General features: G+C 41.6%; 1 protein-coding gene across 2 annotated transcripts in view; it reads right to left on the reverse strand.

Moving 5' to 3' along the window:
• Positions 1-10,651: 10,651 nt before the first annotated feature.
• Positions 10,652-16,773, reverse strand: part of nck2a (NCK adaptor protein 2a) — a 49,797-nt gene continuing 43,675 nt past the window's right edge. For both annotated transcript variants that reach the window (XM_017469939.3, XM_053680602.1), the window contains exons 3-4: positions 12,492-13,264; positions 10,652-12,187 (exon numbers count right to left, since the gene is read on the reverse strand). In XM_017469939.3, coding sequence (XP_017325428.2) covers positions 11,993-12,187; positions 12,492-13,264 — 968 coding nt within the window. In that variant the 3' untranslated portion in view covers positions 10,652-11,992. The remainder of the gene's footprint in view (positions 12,188-12,491; positions 13,265-16,773) is intronic.

Genomic DNA, 16,773 nt, shown 5'->3' on the forward strand with positions numbered 1-16,773 from the left:
GCATCCCTGCATTATGTTACTGTGCTGTGGTATTTGTGCTTTATTTCTATCTACAGGGAAAATATTTGTAGTGCAATGCTTTGCAGCGACATTATAAACAAATATCATTTCTCAGCATAGTTTTAATTGAGATTAGGTCTAAATTTTAATCTTACTAGAGTATATGTATAACGGGGTCCGTCCCAAATACTAGGTCTATTTGTGCAAGAATTTGGCCCTGTCTCAAATATTATTTTATTTATTATTATTATTATTATTATTATTATTATTATTATTATTATTATTATTATTTATTTATTTGCCGTTATTCAGTTCAGGATTTAAATGAAATCTGTACATATTTATTTACATTATTCATTTATAACTCACCTAATCAGGCAATTGAGCAGGTGTATTGTTTTATTTCTTTATTTCTTTATTTTATCTGTGATCTATGACTACAAATTTGCATTCCATCGAGCCGACAGTGAGAAACGTATGGACGCCCCCGATGGCAACTCATCACTTATTTTTATTCAACATATAACATGCAACATAACATATAACACATAATGTTGTTTTTAATATCACATTCTAAAGCTAAGAATCTGAGAAGATTCTGGAAATTGATCAGAATACTAATTGAACCTACTGGAACTTACTGTATATCGCTTTTCATAATCAGATTAGCATCGTATGTCTGAGTATTATGTATTTTTTATTTTTTTTTAAATCTTAGCAGATATTTAGTTTGTCACAAGTTGAAGAGAAGTTCTAGAGAAGCGATTTTTTGGCGTGCAGTCTCCGTGGCGTTTACCTGTGAAGGCGCACGGGTTCTTCACTGGTTCTCTGTGCTCTCACAGGTCAGTCAAGGGCACAGGCGACGGTACATTAACAACTGAACTGGCTTGGGGGAAATAACTTAATCTTTTTTATTTTCTTCTGTGGAAAAAAAAAATCCACGTCATCAAAACATTATCAAAGCTCTATATTAATATTTATTATATTTATTAATATTCTCAGGTTATACAGGTGTCGATAATACAGCTGTACGCTATTTACTTTCTCGGATAAAGAAGGAAGTTTTTTTGCTTTTATTTTGAATAGTGTTGATGAATCACATAGAAGGAGGTCTTTCTTTCTCCATGGGAGCATTTAAATACAGTCATGATCAGAAAAAACAAAAAAAACATGCATTTTAGGTTATCACCAAGTCTCTCTGTTTAACACTACTGACAAACCAGCAGCTGAGAGGAAACAAAATCAGCTGAAATATAAAATAAAACATGACAATCACAGGGCACTGCGATGGACTGGCACCCTGTCCAGGGTGTACCCCGCGTCGTGCCCGATGCTTCCTGGGATAGGCTCCAGGTTCCCCCGCGACCCTGAAAAGGAGTAAGCGGTAGCAGATGGATGGATGGATGGATGGATGAATCACAGGGTAACGCTTGGGTCGAAGATGATATGCTATGCTACTAAAGCTTTGAGGCACTTCCTAATTTAATGTTATGCCCTCAGGACATTAACAAAGACTGGTCATTATTCGCTATAGAATTTAACCAAATGCTTCAATTCATGGAGGACGTAAACACTGAAGATCTGTTATTTACCTTAATGCCAGACTTCCTACAGCACATTGTGAAACAGGAGCTTTTGTTCTCTTGAACATTTAGTTACACCGCTTAAGAAGATACTTGAATTAGTTTTCTATATTATAACCGAAACACCACCTGAGGAGATACTGGATGGGAACGTATGGGGATGCTCCAGTGAGTCAACCTCATATAAAGAGGTCCTTTTATTGATTATCTTTGTGCATTCCTTAAATAATTGTTTACTGGTTATTAATCGTGTAATTCAATGAGCTCGAGTACAGATAGTATTCTTTTCAGTCACCTACCATAATTAGAGACATAAGGGCAAGTAGAGCAGAATCTTTGGTTGCATTCACGAAGCCACCAGCCTTGCAGATGACCCCTCTCTCCCATCCCGTGGATTTCTCACCCTCTCGCCATCTGGCAGAAGGTACAGAAGCATCCGAGCCGCCACCACCAGGCTCTGCAACGGTCTCTTCCCTGAGGGAGTCAGATTACTCAACACTTTGCTTCCTGCCAATGCTCAGCTAAACCAGTATTACTCAAAACCAGCACACAGAGCACTTTACAAAGCTGCATCACGCACGGTTTAACTCATGAGACACTCTGCTGCCAATACTGCTGCTATACCTATTTTCTGCTACACTACACAATAGCTTACAGTCCATGTCCGGTGTGTTTATCGTCCTACTGCCGTCTCACGCTGTTGTGCATTTGCACTTGATGTAGTCATGTAACAACTTTTCATTCCAATGTATGTACAAGCTGTATAGAGGAATGACTTGACTTGACTTGACTTTCAGAACATGGTGGCTATAAAATCTCCAACTCAATACCCAATGAAACAAAGTTCTCTACTACAGAAAGTCATGAGTTTCACTGGCTAGGTGTTTGTAAAACCTGAATTGTTTTGTTGTCCTTTGCCACATTATATTTGAATAGGTTAAACATGAAAAATTGGGTATGAGTCCATCCATCCATCCGACTTATCCTGCACGGGGTCGTGGGGGAGCCTGGAGGGAACGTGGGGTGCAAGGCGAACTGGACGGGGTGCCCGCCTTTCACAGGGTACAACTTCGGCCAGTTTGGAAATGTCAATCAGCGGACAAAACACGTCTTTGGACTGGGGGAGGAAACCGGAGTACTTTTAGGAAACCCCTGAAGCACAGGGAGAACATGCAAACTCCACACACACAGGGTGGAGACGGGTTTCAAAGCCCCGTCCGTGGAGGATGCGAGGCAGACGTGCTAAACACTAAGCCGCCATGACCCCATGGGTAAGAGCTTTTTAATTTATTATTTATCCCTGCCTTAATTGTGGTGTATTTGATTTTACAGGTTGTAATTACGAGCTGATTTGTTTTTCAGTTATGATACCGGAGTCTTGTTTTTAAGGAGAATAAATCATTTCTCTCTCTTTTGTCTTGTGTTGTATTTGATCCAGTGGTTGGAGGAGATTTGTTTAAAAAACAAAAAAAAAAAACAGAAAGAAAACGATTCAGTATTCAGCATGTCCACTGTTTTCCTTGCGAATATGTGTATATGTAAAGACACAATACTTCTGTTTAATGTGACTTGGTGGTGGAGATCGTAGTAAGATGTCTTGTCATCTTCCATCAACTTGCTAATGGAAGAGAGCTGGAGAGAAGCAGGAGTCACTCAATCTCCGAGAGTTCATCAAAGATCACTGACTCAACATCTCCAACCCCAAAAGAGCTTCAAGACTAAACACAACCTCAGATACAACCGATCGCTCACTCTCCGTATTTGAACCCTGCTTCGTATAAAGGAAAGCAACGGAGTCTGAAATGTTGTGCCGTAGAAATACGACTGTAGTAGAATAAACCTGCAGAGTTTATTTAATTGCATGCTCATTTCATTTCGTTCATTTTTATGACGGGTGCCGATGGGTGTCTTGGAGTTCAAGAATCAAAAACACAACATTTCACAAAATATTCATGTGACTCAATTAGCTGTGAACAAACTAAGAAAGAGATTTATTGGTGTCTGTGAGTTTGGCGTCGTTAAGAAAAGCAAAAGAGACTATATAAAGTGAAACTCACAGAAACTGTACTCAGGCGTTTACAGTACCGGGGAGCACATGGAAAATAATCGGAAGAACACGTAGCCAGACACTGTCAGTTGTCAGCATCCTCTGAGAGTCCTGGATAACTGATAGAGTCATAACCTAAATAGCTGGTGAGAGGAAAATGAGCCCAGTAGGTTCTTGCCAAGTCCAGCAATGTATCATAAGCTCCCTGAGCTCGTAACTCCTCCATCCAGCCGTAGAAGTCCGAAGACCACATGTTCCAGTAGGGCATGATGTACGTCTCCTCACGCTCCATTGTACCCACAATATCTGTGTTAGGAGAACCATAAAAGCGTGTTTTACCTCAGAGTGTAGACGTCTACAGTGTGGAGCGCCGTGAGGATAATATGCATGCAACCATTCAATAACGAAATAAATAAATAAATAAGCACATTCAAATAGTACCTACCTTCCGATGAACCAAGAGAGCCCTCTCCACTTTCAGATCCTGAGTGAGAGACTGATACACACACACACACACACACACAAACACATGATGCATGGAGAAGCACTGGCTCCAACTCAGACTGATTTTAAACAATAGTCTGGATAAAGAGATCCCAGTTTCAGCTCCACAGAATCTAACAAGAATTAGCTCGATGTCATGTGTGGTTTCATTGAGATGGCAAATGCGTCAATATCTGGAACAGAACATGCATTTAATTGGATTTTTTTTAAAAGTGTGAAATCTACTATATTGCCAGAAGTTTGTGGACATCTGACTAGTCCCACCGATGTGTGTTTGTTGAACATCTCGTTTTAAGATGTAGTCCCCCTTTACTGTTTTAATAACCTCCACTCTTCTGGGAAAACTTTCTACTAGATTTTGGAGCGTAGCTGAGCAACAAGAGCATTAGTGAGATCAGGCACTGATGTTGGGTGAGGAACTGAGGCCTGGCGTGAAGTCGGTGTTCCAATTCATCCCAAAGACATCAGTTGCGTCGAGGTCGGGGCATGGTCCACTCGAGTTCTTCCACTCCAACTTCTAAACAGACCTCGTTTTGTGTGTTGTCATGCTGGAATATATTTGGGCTGCTGAGCTCTAGTGAAGGGAAATTGTAACGCTACAGCAAACAAAGACATTCTATACAATTGTGCGCTTCGAACGTTGCGGCAACGGTCTGGGGAAGAACAAAATACGGCTGGGATGGTCGGGTGTCCACAAACTTTTGACCACATCTACAGGTAGGATACCTGCTACGGAGAGAGGAAGCAGAATCACGGCGCAGAGTAACACCGAGACGTACAGACGAGACATGCTGTGATCCTGTCTGCAAGAGAAGGGCTGTGTTTCACACATAACACCAAAACTAAGACCACGGAAGTTTTAAAATAAGAGCAGACATTTCTGTGGTGATCTGGAAATAACCACCGCATGTCACTCCGGCAGAATTCCGGCAAAGAGCCGAAAATGACAAAAAAAACAGGGTTTTCATCTCTACTTCAAGAAAACACATTTTAGGTATATGTGTATAAAAAGAAATAAATAAACAAAACAGGGAAATGTTTTATTTAAGCTACTTTCTAACCATACCTTGGGTACATGTTTGTAAAGATCATGCTGGGTAGGAAGCCAGTTTAACAAATGCAGCAGTAAAAGTCCGTCTGCCTAAATATGTCCAAAACCTTGCAGACAGAACTGACTAAATGAATCAGTGATTATTTCCCCATTGATTTTAGCACTTACAGAGATCAGAGGCGTGAAGAGACACCAACGAGGCTCATGTTTAATTTCCACGAGTGACTTAATTCTAAAAAAAAAACATCATTATTTGCAGCCCTGTCCAGGGTGTCCCCCGCCTTCTGCCCCAAGTCCCCTGGGACAGGCTCCAGGCTTCCCCGTGACCCTGTGCAGGATAAGCAGTATGGAAATGGATGGATGGATGCTTAACTCTTTACAATATTTCAGTAATGTTCTTCCATAAGTAGATTCAGTTATAAATGTAATCTTTTTATAAATGTAACTGAGAGTAAACAGATTTTTTTTTTTTAAATGCTACAGCTTTACTTGTGATTATGATGCATGTAAAATGTCTGAATTGATGGGTTTTCCCAAGCTGCCACACGTTTAGGTCATTCAGAAACGAACAGGAAATGTAGTCTATAAAAATAACAAAAAAATAGTCTATAAACAATAACGTCCACAACAACGCGTTTCTAAAAACGAAAAACAAGCAGAAACCAGAAAATGGGGCTCACTTATACGTGAGAGTGAATAGAGCAACAGACGTACCTGGAGACGCTAGCAGTGCAGGTCTTAAGCAAGCGCTACACTGGAGAGATCCTCTAACAGTAACCCAGGTGGTAAAGACAGAAGCTAGTTGTATCCTTCTACTCCACAGGCCACTGCATGGCACCTCACAGTCAAAGTGCCCTGTTTGCTTTTCCCAGGACTGCGTGCCAGTCCAGTAGCAGACTCCACATGCCCATGCGAGTCCTGCACTGAAAGACAGACTTTCACAGTACAGACATAGAGAGGAACCCAAATAAGCACATCTTCCCAGATAAACAGCTTCACAATTTACTCAAACCTCTGCCTGTGAGAAGTCGTGATCCTTGATAATAATTCAAACATTACTGTGCAGCTTACTACTAACATACAACATGACCACAGTGCTCTGCATAAGTATTCACCCCTTTTGAATTGGCACATTTTGTAATGTTGCAACCTGGAATGCACGCGTTACTGGGATTGTATGCCATGAATCTATCCAAAATAGTCCACAATAAGAAAGTGGAGGGAAACAGTTTGCCCACCTTACACACACACACACACACACACACACACACACACACACACACACACACATATATATATATTTTATATAACCAAACCCTGATTGATACTTTTACAGAACTTCCAGGTATGTTCTGTGACACTGGGGCGTCCCAGAAGAGGTTTAATTGACACTTTACTTGCATCCAGGTCAACTCCATTCAACTAATTATGTGACTAATTATGTGACTATAAATAACGATGTTGATTTTCTCCCGTCTTCAATATTCCGTAATATTTTCTGTATATCCATGACACATAATTTAGTTCTTCTCATATTTGCATTTATGTACAAGTTTGTATGTTCAGTGCATGTTATTTGTATTAACGATATTTGTCTACAGTTACAGTCCTCTAAAGGTACAGTGACAATGATTTGCACTGCAAAAGCCCCACTAATAGACATCTTCCATCAGGACCGACTTTGCTGATTTAGGTAATAGCATGAACTACTGAAGCGGTCTAAATACGCTTCATAATATATTCTCACTTACCGCAATATATTGATTATATTAGACGACACTCTGCATTTCTTTGACAGAGATATTTTTTAAATACGTGTTGCGTACACTACACGAAGCTTTATTTGTTCCATACATGAATGAGTAGGTGACCTGCAATGAAATATTCTGCTTATAAAGGAAGAGATCCAACCTAGATAGGCTGAGAGGAAGGGAATGAAATATCAGTTTTAAAAAAAAACCCTGCAACATCCTTGTCATATTTCAGGGTAATATTGAGATGAAAAGGTGAATAGAAGCTGTCTGTGTATGTACAGCATTATAGACAGTATTCCTAGCAGAGGTGTAAAAAGGACACCGCCATTGAGACATCAGTACAGCGCCATCCTCAGTCACATTTCAACGAGGCAGACCGTGCGTCCATCGAAAGCATTCAGATTCTCCTGACATGACTAATGTTTAGTGAACACTGCTCATAATGGTGCTTTCGGAAAATATTCAAATCGGACCATTAGGCTGATTCATACTTTTTTTTTTTTTTTTTTTTTTAAAAAAAAAAAAGGTTTTTTGTTTGGTTGGTTCTCTTCTAGAGGCAGTGACACACACACTGGCAAAATGAACATGAAGCATGCTTAACCTACCCTCAAGAAACACAGAATCGCACATTTATGGCCAAAATAATATAACCGAAATGACTATACATACCAGAAATAATTAATAATTATTAAGCGTTTTTGTGTTTCATCACGGACACGTAACATGCGTTATCCGATGTTCCCATGGAACAGTGAACACGTCTACAGTATGCCCTCAAACTAATCTCTCGACATTGTGAGCAGGTGCTGAAATGAACATTGAGCCGAACGTCTTCCGATTTCTCATTGACTACCATCAGGTGCTTACTTCAGCAAGAACGTCTTATTTTCCCAATAGAAAAGAACAAGAACGTACTACGGCCTTAGTAAACGTGGTATCTGGATGAACTTCCTATGAATATAATCCCCAAATTTTCCAGATCTCGGTAGCAGGGATTTGCCGACAATAACTTCTCCAATAATAAAATAGAGAACACGAGAGCTAAATATGCAAGGTTATTATATATTTTGATGATGACGTGAAAGACGCAGTTATAATCCAAGAACATTACTACCCAGTAAAATTAGTCCCACTGGGTAGAATGAACTCTGTGGAAACAGTCATGGGAAAAAGAAAAGCACACCGACGGTGATTATTTGGGTGTGTTTTGCATCCACAGGATCTGGGAAACATGCAGTCACTGAGAAAACAATGAAACTACTTCATAGCAGAGTATTCTTCAGACAAATGTGAGGCCATCTGTCCAGCAACTGAAGCTGGGCTGAAATTAGGTCAAGAATATCATCATCATCATCATCATCATCATCATCATCTGAACAGCTAAAGAAGAAGAAAAAAATTCAAGGTGTTGGAACGGCCAAGTCAAGTCCAGACCTCAACCCCTTTGAGATACGTTGGTAGGATCTTACGAGAGCTGTGCATAAACGAATGCCCTCACTCCTCAATGAACTGAAGCAATGTTGTAAAGAAGAAAATGATGTGAGAGAATGATCCACTCCTACAGAAAACATTTACTTTAACGTATTGCTGCTAATGGTGGTTCTACATGGTGGAAACTGAATTACAGGGTGTACTTATTTTCCCCCCCACCTGGTTGGTTTACTTGTTTGGAAAAATTACTACATATTGAAATCTGTCGTGATTTTTGTTGTTGTTGTCACCTGAGGTTGTTTGTTTATAGAAGTTGACGAGGACCACACAATTATTTATGCCCTGCAAAAACATAGAATTGAAGGAGGGTGTACTTTCTTTTACTCAGAGGTTAAAGGCTCTGGGTTACTGATCAGAAGGTCAGGAGTGATTTTGACCGTGGCGTGATATTTGGGCCCAGGTGAGCTGGTTTGGGCATTTCTATAACTGCTGATGTCCTGGGATTTTCAGGCACAACAGTCTCTACAGTTTACTCAGAATGGTGCAATAAAGGACAAAACATCCAGTGAGCTACAGTTCTCTAGACGGAAACGGCTTGTTGATGAAAGAAGACAGCAGAGAATGGACAGATTAGATCAAGCTGACAGAAAGACTACAGTAACTCACATACAGCCTTGAGGCGGATTTGCTACACCGGCAGAAGACCACGTGACCACTTCAGTCAGCTAAGAACAGAAAGCTGAGGATGTAGTGGGCACGGGCTCACCAATACCGCAAAGTTGAAGACTGGAAAAACGTATTCTGGTCTGGTGAATCTCTATTTCTGCCGAGTCAGATGATAGGGTCAGAATTTGGCACCAAGAGCATGAATCCATGGACTCATCCTTCCTTGTGTAAACAGTCCAGGCTGGTGGAGGTGGTGTAATGCTGTGGGGAATGTTTTCTTGGCACACTTTGGTCTCTTAATACCAATCAATTATCGCTTGAATGCCACAGCGTATTTGAGTATTGTTTCTGACCATGTGCATCCCTTCATGGGCACAATTTATCCATCTTCTAATGGCTACTTCCAGCATGATAATGCAGCATGTCACAAAGCAAAAGTCTCAAACTGGTTTCATGAACATGACAGTGAGTTCAGTGTTCTTCGGTGGCCTTCCCAGTCACCGGATCTGAATCCAACAGAACAGCTTTGGGATGTGGTAGAACGGGAGATTCGCAGCATGACCGTGCTCCTGAAAAATCTGCAGGAATTGTGTGATGCGATCATGTCAACATGGACCAGAATCCCAAAGGAATGTTTCCAACATCTTGTGGAATCCATGTCATGAAGAATTGAGTTTTGAGAGCAAAGGGAGGTCCAACCCAGTATTAGTATAGTGTTCCTTATAAAGTGCTCAGTGAGTGTATTTACATTAATCTGTATGCAGTACTAAGCCTGGAAAATGCCAAAAAATGATCTCAAGTGGATAAATTACTATCTGGGTGTCAATAAAACCGGGAAGCCGAAACCTAGTGAAATTTTACAGAACTGTAAACAGGTTAAGCTCATTAAATTCGACGACATTATACACAATAGACCAAATCATCAGACAGGTAGTATTTTCTGAACCTGTTTTAGATATTACTTCTGAAAAGTGTCGAGAGGTCCCTCAGAGGCTTAAAAACACACAAAACGCTGTCCCACAAGGTTCTGTATTAGGCCCCCTTAATGTCCTGTCTTTATATTCAGCCCCTGTACGTTTAAAGACCATGCATTCCCATTCTGCAATCTTATAATGTAATACGAGTTTAATCCTTTTGCATTTTTTTTCAAGCCGTCACTATATAATAAGTCTTGGGGTTTGGCAATGTAAAGGAACACGAGAGGTTAAAGTGCAGCGATGTTTACAACAAGAAATTCTCGAGTAATTCTCACTAAAATTTCAGACACCAGCGTCAAACTTTTGTAAGATATTTTATCTCACAAAAGTTCAAATTGCTGCATTTTAGTTCATTTTCTTCCTCTATTTTCCTAACCTGGACCACGCTTGTCTGCGTACCACTGTGTCAGAAATGGGAGTTAAAACAGAAGGCAGAAAGTCGAAGCACACTGAAATCATTTTCTGTTATTCTGCAAAACTTTTATTGAACAAAAATATTTGAATTCTCACCACACTGTCCTCAGTACAGTACCATAATGCTGGATCTAAATTCATATATGCAACTTATCATTATATATATATATATATATATATATATATATATATATATATATATATATATATATATTAGATTTATATGTATATTTATATATGTACATATAGTGGTAAGAAGAATTAAATAACATTGCTCAATAACATTCAGACATATCTTTAAAAAAAAAAAAAAACTCAATCAACACTCTTCTTGGTAAACACACAGATGTGGCAAAAGTGAAGACTTTAATCTACAAAAAAAAAACAAAAAACGCTTTCATGTATTATTACTCTTAGTGTTTCACGATCCACTAGGCGAGTGTGAGTATTATTGGGAGAAGAGATGATGTGTGCATGTCAGGGAACTCTGAGTTGATAAGAGCACTAAGCATAGCCATACTAGAGATATGTGGCACATTTGGCTGAAGAAGGAGACACATTCAAACCCCTGGCTGGGCTTCGAAGATACTTAGCCCCTCCTCTTCCTCGATTCATCAGGGCTGATAGACGTAGCCCCTTTATTAAGCACCCTGAACCTAAAGAAACCCTGAAGAGCGACTTGTATTCATGGTAAACATTTGAGCTGAGTACAGGAAGAACCCGAGAAGCCAAGTTCCACACTGTGTGCACTGAGTCAGTGAGATCGAGAGCTGGCAGGAACGGAAGTCAGCTTCAAGGCCGAAAAGGTCTCAGGAGGATAAGACAGCGCACCGTTCGGATTAGCAGTAGGTCGTATTTAGCTCCCAGTCCAGTGCTGAAGTACATTTAAACTGAATACAGTTGCAGTGGCGGACATGCAAAGAAGCTGATGCGCTCTGCATATTGGCTCTTTAGGTGGACACACAATCTGGGCTGCATCCCATCGTGCACTGCATGCTTTTTTTTTTTTTTTTTACCCCCTAAACACCGTATACATAAAGCAGTGCTTAGCTGCTCATCACATGCTATGACCAAAAACCTAATCCTTCCTACTGCAGGCTGATTTGCTTCTTATTAATGCACAAAGTGAAATATCTGAAACGGTCTAAGCTGGAGTGAGATAGGATGTACACGCAGATGTTATTGTACCAAAGCCAGTAAGAGCCGAAGAGCTGTACGCCAAAAACGTAGAAGGTGTGCTAACAACGGTCACACGGTGAATCAGACCATATTTATTTCTAGGCCTTCCTCAGAGGCTGGAATTCAAACTTTAAACAAAAAAAAAAACAAACAAAAAAAAAACGTTTAACATGCTTCTTAAAAGAACACCCAGTTTCCCCTCGACAGAGCCTGGCGAGAAAGTACAGGGCTCTGAAGCAAGATATTCTGTTTTTGCTCATGAAAAGATCCTGCCATCCAGCCTCAAGGCTTGATTAAAGTCCTGCGAGGAGGCAGGCAGAGAGAAGAAGAAGGCAAAAGAAATAGTGAACGAAAGGCAAAACGAGTCTAGTAGGATAGAGCCAAGTTCAGGCAAGAGGTTTCACCAGGTAGAGTTTGTCTCCCTGTTCACTGGTGAAGATGGGAGCTTTTTTGTAGTGCTCCACCAGCTCGTCCATACTGCTGAAGCGCCGCTGGCCAATGAAGTACACTCCGTCCTGCAGCTGCACCTTGAAGTGTTTATTCTTCCCCACTGCCTTCAAAGACACGGAGAAATCACTGGGCTGTAAATGGGGTAACGGGACAAAGAGAGAGAAAGAGGATGAGAGACGCGTTTTAACAAACCGTATTAAGATAAAAGGGTTGAACTGCATTTTAAACACTTCTCCACAAGATGGCAGCAGTAAGCTCTACTGCCAGCTAAAGAAAACCACTAAACAGCATATCTTATTTTTTTTTTTTTTTTTTTAAGTGCTTCTGCTTGGAGACGAAAGACTTTAGAAAAAGAAAAGATCAGATCAACAATGGTATGTATAATGATTTTCTATGTGCTTCCTGTTTTGTTACAGAGGGAAGGTTGATCCTCACCGAGGACTCGCTGTCTCTTATAAGGAAGTCTCCCTCGACTCCTCGCTCGTTGAGCGTGCACTCTGCCTGGTGCCGTGTCACGTTACCGTAGTACCACTCCTTGCCTGCAAACCTGCCTGTACGGGAAGGGCCCATGTGGCTGATGGGCGGGGAGGCGGGGCCTCGTCCAGCAGGCCCTTCATTCAGCACCACCACATAGTTCTTGGGCACAAGGCCGATCACACCCTTGCTGTTCCTACACCTCCACCACTCAGGGTCATTCTCAGGCTTCTCCATCACCTCCATGGTCTCGCCCTTCTCAAAGTTCAGCTCCTCGTCAGTAACCGAGCTGAAAGGGTACAGAGTCTGGACCACATGGAGTACTTTGCTCCCTGCACCTGCCAGCCGGCCATTGACAAGTCCCAACCCTTGCCCAGCTCTTAGGGAGCGAAAGCCCCCCAACGTGTCCCCTGCACTTGTATCCGCATAGGCCGGCTCCTCGCGGACATAATTGGAGGGAAACCAGCCCACACGCCCGTCGTGGCTCCCCCTCCACCAGCCGTCACTGCACTTCTCCATCACCACCACCCGGTCTCCTTTAAGTAAACTCAGCTCATCATCGCGCTCTGCTGTGTAGGAGAACTTCACCACGGCCGGAATGTTCAGATCGTAGATCCGCTCTGCCCCACCCACTCCACTGCCTTCTGCGCTCCCGTTGGTTGGGTACTCTGCATCTGTGCTGGGTGTGGGAGAGGAATCACGTGCACTTGTCTTCCTTTTTGTTTTGCCGAGACCTGAAAGACACAAGACGTGTGGGTTGGGTGGGCGTACATGAAGGGGACAGAAATAATTTAGTAGGATGGCGTAAGCTTGCTGTGCCCTCAGCATTCAGTTTCTTACAATGATTTGTTGTCGAGTTGTTTCGTGCATCGTCCATCTGATGGATTATGCAACATAAACTATTAGACAACCCCTGAGGATCTTGTTATATTTTAACACATTAAATATTTATTCCTCCTCTGGCTCCAAGGGCAGCAGGGAGCTGATAGTCATTTAGCTAGACACATATCTAATAGATCTAATCGAGGACTGCAGGCTGAATCACAGCTACGGCATCTTTAGTAAACATCCTTACAGTCGAGTGATTAGTTGATTAGGTGGTGTTGGGAGCAGGAAAGTGCCGTGTTCAAAGCTGGGTCTCTTTAAACTAGCAGCTTTATCAAAATCTTAACAAGGGCATAAAGAAACAAAGTTGGCCACAGTGTCCACATGTTGTCTGGCTGATACGGGAAAGAGCATGCGAATCATTAGTTACGGAAGAGATACTCGTGTCTATTTAAATCCCTGCAAATAGGACAGAAACATTACCTGTGCTAAGTAGGACACATTCTGTTGTCAGACACTGGCATATTAGACATCTCCTATACTCAGGAAACATACCATTTCTCCCGCTTGTGTTGTTCTGGTAATAGAGGGTCTAGGAGAAATGCTTAAGTCTGCCATTGTTGTATGGTAAATGGAGGGAGGCACAGTGAGTGAGCTGAGACCTGCTGACGCTCACAATCAACCAGCGTCCAAAGTAAAAGGGACGGAACTGGTTTACGCACACCAGCCAATAGAGCACGGGGTGGACGGGGTAGAAGTGAGTGTGGAAGGGCTTCATTGTGTCAAGCCCTCGCGGCAGGAAGAAAAGTCTATCCGGCTGGCGGGGACTCGTACGATAACGGAGGTGTAGACGCGAGGGAACAACTCTCCAGGAGACCATCACACAAACCGAGAGGCTTTTTACATCTGCCCTTTCGGTGCACCCACCCCCAGTGTACATGCCAATTCATTCCTACTGTACACATCAGCTGTAACCTGTAAACTTTCTGAAGAGAAAGTCTGGCAGCATCATTATGTGAAGCATGAACATTTGGAATGAAGTTTATGATTGAACATACAGTTCAGGACAAGACATGGTGTGAAGAGTAAATCTATCATGGTCTTTTACTTACCTGCCTTGAAAGTGTGTTTGGTGCGTCTGGGACAGATTTAAACTGGTTTAAATCCTATCTTACTGACCGTTCCCGGTTTATTTCTATGGGTGGCTACAGGTCTGACACTAGCTCTGTGCTCACTGGTGTTCCTCAGGGTTCAGTTTTAGGCCCTCTACTCTTCAATATTTATCTATCTCCACTTGGGCATCTGCTGCGAACGCTCGGCCTCCGCTATCACTTTTATGCTGACGAATACGCAAATCTACATTCACTCAAAATCTGGTGAAAACCTTGATGTTTGTTTTCTTTCTGATCGCACTTCTGAGATAAAAACATGGACGAACAATAACGTCCTGTGCCTGAACAGCGGGAAAACCGAAGCTATGCTTATAGGCTCCCATCATCAAATTCTCAAAGCTACTCCACTGTCTCTGTTTGTCGATGGTTCTGTTCTAGAGATTCAAAGTAAGATGAGGAACCTTGGAGTAATTTTCGATACCAGCCTTGGATTTGATTTTTTTTGTTCAGAGCACTGTGAAGGCATCATTTTTTCACCTCAGAAATATAGCTAGACTGCGCCCAGTGCTAAACTTCTCTGTGGCTGAAAAGCTGATAAACTCATTTGTTGTCACTCGGGTGGATTACCGTAACGCCGTTTTAGCCGGAGTTTCTAAATCCACAATTAACAAATTGCAATATGTTCAAAACTCTGCTGCCGGGATCCTGACGGGAATCAGGAAATGTCAACATATTACTCCTGTTCTGGAGTCCTCACACCGGCTCCCGGTCAGGTTCCGTGTCCATTTTAAGATCATGATGTCGACATACACGGCACTACACGGCTTGGCTCCACATTACTTATCTGGCTTATTAATCCCTTACACCCCAAATCGCAGGCTACGCTCCGCACGGCGCAATTTGCTAACTGTTCCACAAACCCGCCTAAAATCTATGAGTGACAGGGCTTTCTCTGTCTACGCTCCTTCACTTTGGACCTCTCTTCCTCCTGAACTCAGGTCAGCTCAGACCTTTGACATTTTTAAAGCTCTACTTAAGACACACTTTTTTTAAACTTGCATTTGACTGCTGATGTCTTTTTTTTTATTATTATTTTATGATTATTATTATTAACGTTGTTGTTGTTCTTATTAACTTTTATATGTTTTATTCTTCTGTGCACTGCGTATTTTGTGTACAGCGCTTTGAGAAGCTGCTTTTAAAGGCGCTTTATAAAATAAAGTTTATTATTATTATTATTATTATTATCATTATTATTATTATCATCAGTGTTAGCACTAAAGTGTAAAAAAAAAAAACCCCAACATCCTCCTAACATGGGAATATCAAAAAGAGACACGGGCAAAAGAAAGTCTAAAACTACAGGTCTAGTAGGTTTGGATTAAGCTGTGAGTGGTACAGTTACTGTTCAAGTCTAAAAACAGACATTTATTGATCCAGCTCACTCATGACATACGGCAGACGGAAGCCTGCAGAGGGAGGACATGGCCCTGTGTATACAAAGAACAGAATACAGTTCAAACAAAGTACCAGTCAAAACTTTTCCTCTTTTAGTGATCTGAGAATATGTTTCCTGGGGAGCGGCGTGCACTTCTGAGGCTTCAGCTGACAGGGAATGAAGGCAGCAACACAAACAGAACAAAAAGCTTTTGGGAAATCAGAAAATAGAAGCACGTCCCACCGAGTGCATTCAATACGTGAGCTGAACTTCTGAAAAGGAGTAGGAGAGAAGAGGGAGGGAAAAAAAAAAAAAAGACCTTGAAAGCAAGAATATGCGTTGGTTGTCTGGTTGGATGTGACATAATGTGAAACCGTTCTGCAAAGTTTCTTTTGAAAGCTGCAGAGGGAGGTAACTGGCGACTAGAACAGAGGAAGAGCGCAGGACAACAGAAATAAAGTCCTCGAGTGAACAAAACTTTTTAACGTGCACAATACTAATGCATGCCTACGCTCCACACAGAACACTGATCATGACCGTCACATACTAGTGTAACCAAATCCATCATATAAAGCCAGTCAATTACCCAACTGACAAAAACATTTCACCCATATTTTACCACAGCGGTATTTTGAGTTGTTTGGAGGGAAAATAAAATGATTAATAAAGCAAAAATACGAACACTCATTGAGCACTTTATTAGGAGCACTATACTAATACCGTGTAGGACCTCAGTTCGCTCTCAAAACAGCCTCGGATCTTCATGGCATGGATTCCAGAAGATGTTGGAAACATTCCTTTGAGATTCAGGTCAAATGTCGATGTGATCGCATCACGCGATTCTTTCAAGCTGTGAATCTCCTGTTTT

Source organism: Ictalurus punctatus, chromosome 6, assembly GCF_001660625.3.
Source record: "Ictalurus punctatus breed USDA103 chromosome 6, Coco_2.0, whole genome shotgun sequence".
Taxonomy (NCBI): domain Eukaryota; kingdom Metazoa; phylum Chordata; class Actinopteri; order Siluriformes; family Ictaluridae; genus Ictalurus; species Ictalurus punctatus.